This window comes from Anabas testudineus, chromosome 6 (assembly GCF_900324465.2).
Source record: "Anabas testudineus chromosome 6, fAnaTes1.2, whole genome shotgun sequence".
In the NCBI taxonomy this organism is placed as follows: Eukaryota; Metazoa; Chordata; class Actinopteri; order Anabantiformes; family Anabantidae; genus Anabas; species Anabas testudineus.
The window spans coordinates 15,235,228-15,248,846 of NC_046615.1; the positions used below are offsets into that span (position 1 = coordinate 15,235,228).

Genomic DNA, 13,619 nt, shown 5'->3' on the forward strand with positions numbered 1-13,619 from the left:
TTCTGTAGACATCTGGTGTACTCAGTACTGTGTTTTGTTGATATGTGAAGCATCTATGTGGGTTAAATATATAAAAAAAGTTAATAAAATTACATTTAAAAACTCATGCTGATAAAAGCAGGACTCTTTCCATACACAACGAAACCTACATTTATTTATAAAATCATAAAATTATATTGGGCTACTTAGAGTTAATATTTGTTTTAATAGTAGACTGCATTGCATTGTCTAAATTGCATCTGCATCATCTGGAATAACACAGGATGTTCTGCTGAACTGATTGCACTACATCCTTGATCACATCTCTTGACACATCCTTTACTTGCAGTGTCATGCTAACATACACAAGACTTGGCACCAAGGGAAAATATTAGAAATCTATCCTGCCAGACATATGTACTAACATAAAACAATTTCTGCTCTTAAAGGAAATATGTACCCCACATTAAAAAAAGGGCGATTGTATTTTCATTACCCACATTTCTACAAAATAATAAATATATTTGATAGATTTACCCATGACACTATATATGTATTTAAACCTCATTTAACTCATAACAACATCAGCTGCTGGGAAAAATGAAATGTCAAAGCAGTTAAACAAAGCAGATGGTGAGTTGATCCTTTCAGTTCCATAATAGTTTATGAAATCTGTTTATTCATTTGTTTTATCTGTGTGTATAGCTTGGAAACAGAAAAGTCGTTTTGCATGTTCTAAAATAATTATTCAATGGAAGCTCCTCCAAGTGCAAACAGGGCTTCGTGCCACTCCCACTCGGGGACAGCTGCATGATGAGGAAGGTGTATAGTTATTCCTGTTTGACAGCATATATACTGTGTTGATTCAGGGAGGACAGTAAACTCACAAAATTGCCTTCAGATAGTTTGATTAAAGGTGGGACCAGTCATGGTTTCGAAATACATGTTGACATACTTGTCATCTTTGTCATTTGCCATCATTTCCAATAAAAGCAGACTGAAATTACGCTCTTGTACATCAGAATACAACACATGCTTCAATAACAGAAATGAAAAGAGTGTCACACCAGTGGAATAACTATTCTGTCACGTTATACCTACCTGCCATTGACTGTTTCCTCTTGTAAACACAGGCAACCATTTTGTGGTTGTTTTGAGCCTCAGGGTCATAGTTTAGCATTTATTATTATCTGCTTCTATGGGTGATTTGAGTCTCTTTGTGCTAATCCTGTAATTATTTTTTGAAGAAGGGAAAATCATCTTAAACAGAGGCTCTGGCCCTTGAACCCTCTAAACTCTGAGCTTGTGTCTAGTAGGCTCGTTCCGTAATCCAGCCATATCTTAATCCTTGATCGTGCATAATGATTAATTTGTTGATTTACTTTGTATTACTAATCGGGATCTGCAAGTTATCAAACAACGTCAATAAACAGTATTATATTTCCTTGGAATAGAAGTATAAAATAATGAAAATGGAAATGAATGATGAATCAGCACACTCAAACTAGTTTCTATAACTGAGTGCTAAATCCTTAAAGACAACAATCACAAATGAAAAGTAGGACAGCACTTATCTGAAATTGTTTATTCATACACTGCACTAGCAACAACGTTACACCCAAGTACACATGAGCTGTATAACTTAATCTAGCGACAACCGATGTCAATCAGCCTGTTAACAGTTGGTTATAATGTCTGCAAGTTTGCATGCTGGGGAAGACAGTGTGCTTTATTTAGTTCACAAATACACACATGGACAGAACAGCTAAAGAAAAACTGAATAAAGACTTTTACTTTTACTATTGTAATAGTAATATGTACATAAATAATATATACATAGCTAACCCACCGGGCACAGTAGTGGTGGACAAACAGTCGAAGAAGGCTGTAGTGGTGTAACAATCCCAAGTGATCGCAACATCAGGAAGAAGGAACATGAAAAGCTTGATAAATATGAAGGGTTGAGAGAAGAACCAGAAAATATGTGGAAGGTAGCAGTGGTCCCTGGTAAATTGAACACGGGGCTATAATGCCAAAACTGGGATAAGATACTGTGCAGGACCCTTGAGCTCCCAGGCCTCTCATAGAGGACACAGCAGTAATTTTGCTTGTTTGTTTCCAGATTCTGGTGTTATCCAACATCCAAGGCTTGTACAGTTGAACATCAAACTTCATATGTGCTACATTGAATTTGGAACTTTATGAGCACTGTTTGCTTAATATGTGTAGATGATGTTGCGGATGTCACCTCTAGATTAGGGCCAGCAAAAAAAGGAAATATAATCTCCATTGCATTCTTTATCTTTGTCCTTTGTGTCATTGTCATCAGGATGTACATCATCTAATAATAGTCTCACACACAAAAGTGTCTTCAAGTGTAAGAGGTTAAATTATACTGACTTTTAGTGTCAGTATAGTGTAGCTCTAACCCAGACACTGAGTGTCTGGGTTAGAGCTACACTTTGTAAAATGTACATTAAATCAAAACACCTACGCTGTCCTTCCTTTCTCACAAGTGTGAAGCTGATGCTGTTACTTATTAATATCTTATTTCTATTTGTTTAATAGTACAGTTTTCTCTAATTAACCTAACCTGAACTTTATTGTGCAATTCTCAGCAACCCATAAGCTGTAGGGTTAGTGCAATAAACATATTGTCTTATCTTACCTTAAAGGTGTACCTCTTGGGCTCTGAAGGCATGTTGGGGAAAAATGGTTTTGTTTGGGGCTGGGAGAGACAAAAGGAACATATAGTAACGTGCATGACGTAAAGAGAGTTAAGAAAGATATGATTGCACAGCCGCAGATGACAGGACCAGTGGAAGTCAGTGTTGCATTTATAACCAAGCATGGAGACATTGTAGTGGGTAGAAAAGCAATTCAGATTTTTAAGAACAACTCACGACTCTAAAATTTCAAAGAAGCAAAACCAGCAGAAGAATTTGTTATTTGTGTGTAACTCCCTCTGCTACATGCAGGTGGCGCTGTTGGTTTTCAGTTGAGGCGTCGACTACACGAAGAAAACTATAGAGTAAGCTTACAGCTTTCGCGCAGCCGCAGTCGGTCACTTGACGGTGCACGGTGGCTGTTTGAAATGTGTGAAGCTGAACTGTGATAATTTAATTTAATATGTGTTTATGTTGAGATTATTATTTACCAGCTGGTTACATTTAGACAGCGGTCAGTATGGGTAAGTGCTTTTAAATTGAAATAATGACTAGATAGTAGTATGAAGCCAACAGCAAAAATGTAACCACTAGCTTAACACTATTTGTTAAGTGTTTTAAACGATGTTAACTTGTGATGTCAGTAATTCATGTTATTAGTGTGATTAACACCAGCTGAAGTTGTTCATTAGCAGCATTAAAACATGTAGTTGAGTCTGCTGAATGTTTCAGGGAACCGAAATTTATGTGAAATAGATATTTACCCAAACAGTAACTTTTTGGAGTAGCTTAGCAATGAATAAAGCTAACATTACGTGTAACAGATCTTGATTCCTGCTTTGTTGTATCAGTAGTTTTAAATACCTGTTGTATTGGACCTAGCTAAAAAACTGGTCCTTATTTAAACCAATAATGGTGAAAGGTGTATGTATGTGACAACATATTGAATGTAGGTGGTGACATTAGGGTTTTAGTTAGTAATTATTTTCTTTGTAGATGAATCTAATGGTTTTTTTTTGACAGACTGTAATGTTGATGGTGCTGAGAAGGTGGAGGATGAGAGATCCTCATCTCCAGCTGAAGCACAGTCTCCTGTAATAGACCGTAACCCATCGCCACCCCCAGACACAGCTGATGGAGAGGAGGATGAAGCTCTGGACGCCATTGGAGACACTGTTTACAGCAAGCACTGGCTTTTCAGCACATTGACTCGTCTTATACATGTAGGCAACCTAATATCACAACCTCTGTGTGACACACTGTCCATTATAGTTAACACGTCCTAATTATTATAATATGTTGATGTCTTACAGATGGTCACAGAAAATACAGAGGGAGACTCTGAAGGTCAAATGCAGCTCTCTCATGATGATGAGGAAGATCTATGTAAAGTCTGGGATATGGCAATGGATAAGGTTAGGAGTTCTTTTTCTTTATCAACTATGCTTCACATTCATCGGTTAGACATGATTTTCTTTGCCAAGGGAAGTTGTATTGTGTTACAGAAATGTATCATTCATGAAACTGTATAACTACAAACTAACTACAACGCGGCTATGTAAAAGAAAATGACTATTTATGTTGAACTGTGTATAGGACGTGGCTGGTTTTCTGCAGGAATTCAAAGCTACGGATATTCTTCTTGGAGTGATAGCCAAATCTCGTTGTCCACGTCTCACAGTGAGCGAGATTTCCATTTTATGCATTCTGTGTCAAAGTATTGAATTTAATTTGCTATGCTACATTCTTGTGCTTTGAGAATGTCTATGATCAGCTATTCTCTTTTGCTTTTCTAGGAAATTTGTGTAGGAATTCTTGGGAATATTGCTTGTTTTCCTGAGACTTGTCTGACTCTGAGCCAAAATGAAGACTTGGCGTAAGTAAAAGTCGTCACCCTTTAATATATTTTGGACACCACTGTGATTCTTAATGTAACTTCCTGTGTGTCCACAGTGCTGTGCTGTTGCTTCTTCTTGGTGATACAGATCCTCCGACCCTTCTGGAAACATGCAGGTGACATTTGCATTTTCTTTAGACATGCAACAGAGAGACTGAGAGACAAATATTCATCTTGTCTGATGATGTTTGCAGGCTGCTGTTGACATGTGTCTCCCAGGATGATGTCTCTTCTTTGTGGCTTCAGCGAATACGACAGCAGACATCTGTGTGCTCCAACCTCGGTTTCATCATGTGCAGCTCTACTAACAGTACTATTAATTTTATTTAGTTATTCTAATAATTTAGCAGATGGAACAACACATGTATAAATAATATCTGTGTGAAATACCAAGATGACTTACATGAACTCTTTGTCCCTGTAAGCTCCTTATCTTGGCAGTCTGCCTTCTAATATGGTTATTATAAGTAAATACTTAATGTGTTTTGCAGCGGACCTGCTTGAGAAGGTTGGAGAGCTGGTTGACAAACTGTTCGACCTTGACGAAGAGCTGATGAAGAGTTGGATCACAGCTCAGCCAAGTAAGGAGGATGATGCTGGTGAAAGCCGTCTGGATGTGGCCTCATGCCTTCTTGAGGCAGCCAAGCAGCTTAGGTGGGAATCTGAAATTGAATAGCTGGAGAATGTTGGTTGTATTTTCCTGAATATCTTCAATGAACCAGTTTAATCAGTAATTTGCAATTATGAAAGGCAATTCAACGATTTAAGTCACATACATGAGATGCCCATGTTTTAGTGCTTTTTATCAGCACCTCTTATGTCTTAACTTGATATGGACAATTTATTGTTTAAGATATCAACTATGCAATACTTTTTAAATGTTTTTAATAATAACTTTATATATAAACACACCTGCAGTGCATATTCTTTCTGGTACTGCCTTGAAATATTCACTCTACGTGCAAATAATAATAAAGAAATGCATGTGTAAATTACTGAAAGAACTTTAGTGATGAAATGCTGCAATTTTCGTCTTTATATTTGTCTTTAGCTGATGCAATTCACTTGTCATTTGTTCTTATTAACACTGTAGTATAATAAAATGATTTATTGTTGGTCTGATACAGCAGAGTTTAAATTAAATCCCTGATTGTGATGATGTTAGTAACACCCAGCATTAAACAGTTTTTAATTGTTTTCACAGATCAGAGAGTCCCGGTGGTTTAGAGGTTTACCTTCACACCTTCCAGCTGCTCACCACCATAGATGAGGGAATTCAGGTTTTAGGTAAGACTTATCATCATACTCAGTTTTACAGAAGTAAAGGCCCTTCACTGTAGTTGAAGTCTCAGTGAAGTATAAAACAATACTCAATGCTCTTTAACCTGCATTGTCTGTGGAGGTTCTCAGTCTTTAAGGTTATGCTTATCCTAGAGGTCTGAAATTCCTGAAGAAGTTTTCACTTCTTTTCCAAAAGGCTTCTTCAGTTCTAACACAAGGTGGGAAGTCATTAGGATTTAAACTCTGCGGTTTGAACTACTTATAAAGTGTCTATGACTTAACTCCACAGAAGCCTTTCAGATGAGAAGTAAAATTTCTTCAGGAATTTCAAGTCCAAGTGCCATAGAACAAGCACCTTTAGAATCTTTAACAACAACTGATTTGCTGTTTCTTCTAGCTGACCCTGATGGACCTGGGAAAGCACTATGGGACTTTGTCAGTGACGTTGTGTGTGAAGACTTCTGCCAGCCAAATGATCTTTCAGTTGTCCTGCAAGAACAGAAGAGCATTTTGGTCCAGGCATTTTCTGTGCTTCAGGCTCTGTATAGAAGCCAAGAGCAGTGGTGCAGCAAATCGGACACAAGTAAGACTTAGAACTTCTGTACTTTTGTTTCTAAATGCACCATTTAAACAACAAATGCTCAGAAACTGAGAGGGCTGTTTTGGTTGCACATTTCATACACTTTAACTTTACACTTTACTTTAACTTTTGTATTTTACAATTACAACACTGTAAGAGTATCTGCACACACTCTTTCCTAAGAAAATATAGTCAAACATTGTAATAATATTTATTAATATTTTCTATAGGTCTGCCTCTTACTGGCACCATTTTGCGGGTCCTCCAGTACCACAGTGAGGGCAAAGATGATGGTACCAGCAAAGAAGAGACAAAAGATGAACAGCTGCAGATTCTGGCCGAGATCACTGCAGAGTTTCTAGCTGACATCTGCAATCACATTTCTAAGGTAAGCTGTTTAATGATTATTAAAATATGAACCATTACCTTTCTGTTTTGTGTATAATGCCACTGATTGTTCATTTGTTTCTTGTTCTTTGTAGGACGCTGTGGCAGAGTTGGTGAAAAAAGGTTTCCTGACAGAGAAGACATGCCTCACAGCTGCAGCCAGTTTACATGCCAATTTCAAGACATCGGTAAGTGTTTTGTCTATAGATAAATAAGATTATGTATAACATTCAGTTAAGAGTAAATGGGATAAAATATTGTAGAATGACACACGAGGCTTACTCCTTACAATAAGTAAAAAACAGAAATGGTTAAGAGAAGTTTTTCATTTAAAGAACCAAACTCCAGTTTTCATTGCTATTTAAGACTTAAGTTAATTGTAAAATCCTTGGCAGATTCAACCTTAAAACCTTTCATCTAGTAAAAGAGTATGCTTTGTTTTTGTTAAAATGGTTAGTAGATAGTTACCATACCTTTGACTTCCTTGAGTGTTGGTGAGACAAAATTAGTTACTTTAAAATGTTATTGATGCAAATTACTTTTTTAATTGTATTTTGTTTGTTTTAGGCTAAATTACTTATATATTTATTTAAGTGATTTTGTCGTTGTTGTTATTTTCTCATTTCATCTCTTATAAATTCTATATTTCAAAGCTTGTGTCATGTTAGTACGTGTGATGGACTGCTACTGTTCTCCACCAGCTCCTGTGGAAAATAAATGTTTCCACCCCACCCTTGTTCCTCTTGTATAGTTTCAGCACCTGCACTCTGTGTTGTCAGAGACTGATCCTGAACTGGCAGACATGGTGAGGAAACAGTTTCCTGTCTGAGGCGCCCAGCAGATCAGTGTTCAGCACTCATCCAGACTCTCAACACTGCTTTTTATAGTGGCCTCTGTTTCAAGTCGGACTATTTGCATTTCCACTGGAAAGACTCAGATATCTCACATCACTAAGAGCAAAGACTGTATATTTTTTATTGTTATAATATTGTTCGTATGTTAGTTATGTTTTATGCTTAGAATTTTCTTTGAGAATCCTATTTTTGTATTAAGTAATTGACAGTTTTTGTATTAAATATACTTTGTGTTTTTACTCATTCATCATCATGTTCAAACCTTCATCGGAGCAGTGCGTAGAGAAGTGCTTCACTTTTTCAACCAAAAAAATGTGTAATTTACTATTAATTAGTTAATAATAATAAAATGAATAGTGTTCACCAAACACCAAACCAAACACTATTTACCAAACTAAAATTGCACTTCTTCATCAAAGGTCACTGTAAACCTTCAGGCCAGCCAAAAATCATTAATATTTAATTTTTCTTTTTCTTAAAAATGTGAATAAAAAACTGCTACAATTAAGATTTCACTGTAGTTTTAAAATGCACACACCTTTTGATAACGATCGTTGTCGTTGTCATCTGTTTGGCAGATGTAGTTGTGTGTCTCTGTCATTTTCGTTCAGATAACTTTAAAAATAGACATGTCAGTCTTCACAAGAGCCATTTTTAACCACAGCCGTTTCCATGTTTATTTCTTAAACTGTTGATACCTGCAGCACACCTTTTGAACTAATCCCAAATTTTTCATGATTAAAACATACAGTAAATATTTGTCAGAAACTACATTGAATGTGCATTGAGTCACCTTTCCAAGCATATGAGTAATAGTACTAATGCTGATGACAGCATCAAGTGTTTACCAGAGGGTGACAGTCACTCGGTAAGAACAATAAAATTAGATGAAAGGCTTTAGCGTGGCAACAATGAACTCATTTGGTTTCCAAATGCACCGATTCGCCCACTCATGGAGAAGAGCAGGGCAACCTGCGCATTTCCAGCAAGCTTACGAAGGCTCTGTGAATATAGCAGCTTTTTAATTAAAGCTTGGATTGATATGTAGAACACTCTTTCTAATGGAAATCCCGAGATGGTGGGTGTGTGCTTGAGAGAGAAATCACCCTATGGGGAAAAACGTGACGCTGCTCTTGCTATCTAGACGCAACCAGAACCTAGATTTGTGATTCACTTAGGTGTTGAATGCCTGGACCTGCAGGTTCTGTCCTGTTCTTGTAAATATTTAAAACAAATGATGTCATCGTGCTTGGTCTTTCGGGACTTCTTTTGGACAGTGACTTGTGCTCAGTTGGCTTCTGTCTTCAGGCCTCACTGCCAGGCGTGTTATGTCACAGAAATTTGTGTGAAGCCCAGATGTTTCCTGCTGCCCTGCCAAACTCAATTGTCTTCTCCGCAGCTTGACTCTGGTGCCTTATTCACATGAGTGATGCTGAGACATGTCATGCCTGTCTGATGCTGGATGTCAGTTCTCTCTTTTTCTGTTTACCTCTGCCCATACAAATGACTCACTAGTTCATATGACCTGATATTTTGCCTCACAGGGAAATGGGTTCTATTTTTGTCTCACATCTGTGTGAAAATGTCCACTTGTGGATTAGGAGACAGAGACGCATAAGTAAAAACATGGCTTTTTTTCTTATTTTTCTTTTCTTTGTATTCATCCTGATCAGTGATAACAATTTACACAAGATGAGGAGGTTTATCAAGGCTGGATCATCTGAATTAAGCCCTCCACAGAGTACACAACACTCCGACCCTGGTGTGGGTCCTGCTGCAGAGTGAGTAGGAGGGATAATGAAGGGATGAAGAATGCGTGTGCAGCGTCACGTTCTCTCTCCTTTGATTCCAAGGCCTGGCCCATTCACAACCACCTGGTCAAGGCATGTTAATAAAGACACACGATGCTATTGGGCGCAATCAAAGCCCTCTTCAGCTCATTTCCTGAGTTCCCTGGCTTTCTATCTCTTGTCAACAGAATCACAATGAAACTTTCCCCTTCATGATCCCTGAATATCAAAGACGCTGACGTTTCCTGCTCACAAAGAGGGATGTGGTGACGTGGATGTTTGCGTTTGTCTTAACTACTTAACTGTTCTGCTCCTTCAGCTAGCTTATCTGTTAGGATATTGTAATGATAAAACATAAAGAAAGTATGCTATACAGTGTGTGACCTTGTCGATAGCAGAGCAATAACATTTTTCTCACATTGTCACCAGGACAATATCATTTTTGCAGAGGCAGAAAGGTTATATGTCACTTCTTCTGGCACTGAAATGAACAACGTGTCTCAGAAATAGTCATTTTTGCCCACATATCAATAAATAAAAAGAAGAGTTAGTATTTTTAAACAAGGCAAATTCTAATCACGTATTTCAAAGATGATGGCTATTCAGAGTGGTTTACGTAAGCAAACAATCATAATAAAATTAATTACAATAGAAAATGTTTTTTTTTTCCAAATACATAAAATAGTAAAATATAAATAAACAAAACAAACAAACAAAAAAAAAAAAAACACAAGAAATACAGTTATAGTGCTGTTATGGTAACAGAGTTATGCTTCCTTAACTACAAAGTACATACAATTGCAAGGAACAAACCAATCAACGAGATAAAAAGACATCATTTGTAAATCTGGGATCAGCGGGAAGATTTAACCGTATGCATGCCGCATAGTAGCTGAAAGTAAAGTTTCCCCTGAGTTCACTGTTCCTAAAGATCTTAAAGGCTACTGCGTTCACAGTGGCATGTAATATATATGTTAAACCTTTTGGAATTACCTGCATCTAAGGTTGTCAGATAATATGTTCACATCACCTTCAAAGTTAAAATAACAAACAAACTTTATCTGTCTTAAGTAATATCACATGTGTTGTTGTGTTGATTTTATCTATAGCTAAAACAATGTAGATATAAAGGGTAGAATTTAGTGTCATGTCCTGTCATGTATAAGCTGCAATTACAGCTTCTGATTGGCTGAATACACCTGAACCAGGTAATCAACAGTGGGAAGGGCAGGGATACCTGGAAAACAACCAGGGCTGCGGGTCTATAGGACCAGGGCTGCCTACCCCTAGTGACCTGACATTTGACCCCTTAGGGGACCAACTGAGGACTTTTTAAAATTTTTGAATGTGCCAGTTTTTCATGTCCTTAATTACTTTTTGGAGAAATTGTGAGAGAACACCAGAACACCTGATGAACTATAGCACATGCATCCATGGTCATATAATCGTAATTGTAAACATTTGCAGAATAATTGCACAATACGTTCAATGATCCCTTTTGATCCCTATAATTTTTGCAACAAGTAAACATTTCAAAACGTTTCTATTTTGAATGTGGCAGGTGTTTATGGGTGCAGCTCTATCCTGTCCTGTCCTTGTGTACACTGACGCCTGTCAGCAAGTGGCATATGCTGCTGTTTGTTCTGCATTGAAAGAATTGGAGCTAATTAAAGACACGTAGTCCTGCCACAGGAAGTGTACGTAAGCCGACCATTCACGGTTCTGATTAGTTAGTTGTTCAAACAAGGCTGAGGATCAGGTGAAAGACTGGAATTCTGTTCATTAGGTGATATTAGGAGACCTTGAATTATCTGGAAATTCAAATAACACCAGTGTCACAATCAGGGGGTGGAAAAGTGACAGAAAGGAAGACCACTGACTCGATATGAAATCTATACTCAGAATAGACCCACATAAATAAAAAAACCCATCTTTTCTGCATATATTGATATAACATTTATAACATTACAGGGAAGAATATGAAATTCATTGTACTCTCATTCTCCTGGTTTTCAGATCTTAGCACAAAACACACAATGGACTCTTCACTGCATCTTCTGTTTCATCTCTGGTTTCATTTCACATAAAAAGTGTTTTATTAAGTTTCATTTGTAAAACTTTTGCTCTACTTTTATGTTCTGCTTTATTTCTAATCCCTTTAGTGTGGTTCGTGTGCTGCTGTGACCCCTAATTTGTAGTATTTCAGTATTATTTGCTGTATCTTTCATATGTTGAGTGATGAGTTCTAATACATTCTCATGCAAATGTTTCTTAGTACCATGGGTGAGATTAGCCAAAGAGATCTCTTGCAGCTTGATGCTCAGGCAGAGTAAATCCCTCTGATTGAAGTGAACAGAACTGGGACAGACTGGTCACGGTGCAGCTTTCACACACTCAGACATGTCTCTAACACCACATCTGCTCTTTTATAATAACAAACTTTCTGTGACAGAATATTTTTTATTTCTTACAGATTCCACGTGGACATTAAAGACAAGTTGGTTTTCTGGTCAGTTCCTGGTCGGGCAAACTTAAACAGTGTTTCCATGGCTGGTTTCTTCAAAAGTGGGTTATGTTTCAGTAATGAGAGCTGAGTGTTCTCATTATCTGACCCTGCTCCTACAAGAAGAGCCTGATGTGGATCTGTTGTAGATTTATAGTAGTATAACTGAGTATTTGAGTTCAGCTACAACTAAGAAAACATATTTTGCTGCAGATAAACATGCACTTTACACTGAACTTTTTAAATGTTTGTCCAATTTAATGTGATAGATTACAAGTGTTAAGAAATACTTGTCTCTATCTCATCCTTAAAGCTAATTCTCTGGAGACCACTATCCTGTGCATGTGGTAGCTGGGTCACCTCTGTGAGCCATTTTATTCACACTGCACTGTCAAAGAACTCATAGGCTTAAAGTATCTCTAAGCACCTATTGTCAACTATGTTCTGAATAGGAGAACTACATTCAGAAGGTAATATAAGCGCCATCAGATTATTTGAGTCAGCACTGTTTACTTAAATGAGGTAAAACAGATTATTGAATTTAGAATATTTCATAATCACAACAAAAAAAAAAAAAACGTCAGTTAAATAGAGAAATGTATAATTTGTAAACTGGATGCAGAATGAACCCTAATGAGCCTATCACATTAGATAAAGGAGATCTGGAGATCCAGGACCTGTCAAGACATGAGGAGACGATGCATCTGCAGCATAAAAGTGATGTTATAAAAATGTATTTCTAAGTGGATTAGGATGTGCTTTATCCTGTTGTGCACCTCAGTGTTTGGGATTTGTTGAATGGAACGGTTCATTACTGAATCCTGGACAATACCGTGGCCACACTGTCGTCCTTTTCCTGCCTTTTCTCTCCTCTTGATAAAGAAGCAAGCTTACAATAGCTATTCTACAGAGAAAAATCTGCCTTTCTTTCCACACATTAGTCATGAAGTTATTGTGTCACAGTGTTTGCTGAAGGTCTTTGTTTTGCTTTGTGCAGCAGCAGCAGCATAGTTACAGTAACTATTCCTGACATTCAGTGACGTCATCTGCAGTCAGTGGACTTCTGCAGAACAAATAAGTCGTATTTCGTGCATATCTAAGTTCATTCTTAAACAGACAGATGTATCCTAACAGAATCAACATGATCTGGCTCCATGCACGAGTGCAAATCTAAACCATCAGACAAGTAGTGTCACCGTTTAGACTATAGTTTAGATGCTCTTACCAGGACCAGCATAACCTTTTCTTATTATTTTTATTATCTTTACAATGATCAATGCTGCTATTTTATATTTTGCATATTCCAAAAAAATGCAATTCTATTATTGCTTCTTCAGTTTCTGCTTTGTTTCATATTATGTATTATTGTTTTCGTCATTTTCTCCCCACCCCTTAATAATAGGTGCTAGAGAAATAAATAAAATTATTTATTTTAAAATCATCATTACAATTAGTTGCCAGTACAAAGAGCCCAAAAAGGGAAACGCACATTAAAACCTTATTATTAATATTTTTATATTAAACTGCTGTTGCAAATACATTTTGACCAATTCATTTGGTTTAATCAGCTAAAACTAATCTGCAGCTTCAGCTGTACTTTTTATTATTAGCTCAAAAACAAACAACAATAACTCCTCAGTGTTCATGGCCCAGTCTTTATAATGTCAGCTTTAGGATAATAT

The 13,619-nt window shown here is 37.0% G+C and overlaps 1 protein-coding gene across 1 annotated transcript; it reads left to right on the forward strand.

Annotated features, from left to right (window-relative positions):
* Positions 1–3,046: 3,046 nt before the first annotated feature.
* Positions 3,047–8,130, forward strand: saal1 (serum amyloid A-like 1). The gene is made up of 13 exons (XM_026364710.1): positions 3,047–3,169; positions 3,669–3,868; positions 3,959–4,060; positions 4,242–4,325; positions 4,442–4,521; positions 4,599–4,658; positions 4,737–4,852; positions 5,034–5,196; positions 5,747–5,829; positions 6,221–6,406; positions 6,634–6,791; positions 6,886–6,978; positions 7,542–8,130. Exons 1-13 carry the CDS (start codon positions 3,166–3,168, stop codon positions 7,617–7,619), a joined length of 1,407 nt encoding a protein of 468 aa, XP_026220495.1. The 5' UTR covers positions 3,047–3,165; the 3' UTR covers positions 7,620–8,130.
* The last annotated feature ends 5,489 nt before the right edge of the window (positions 8,131–13,619 follow it).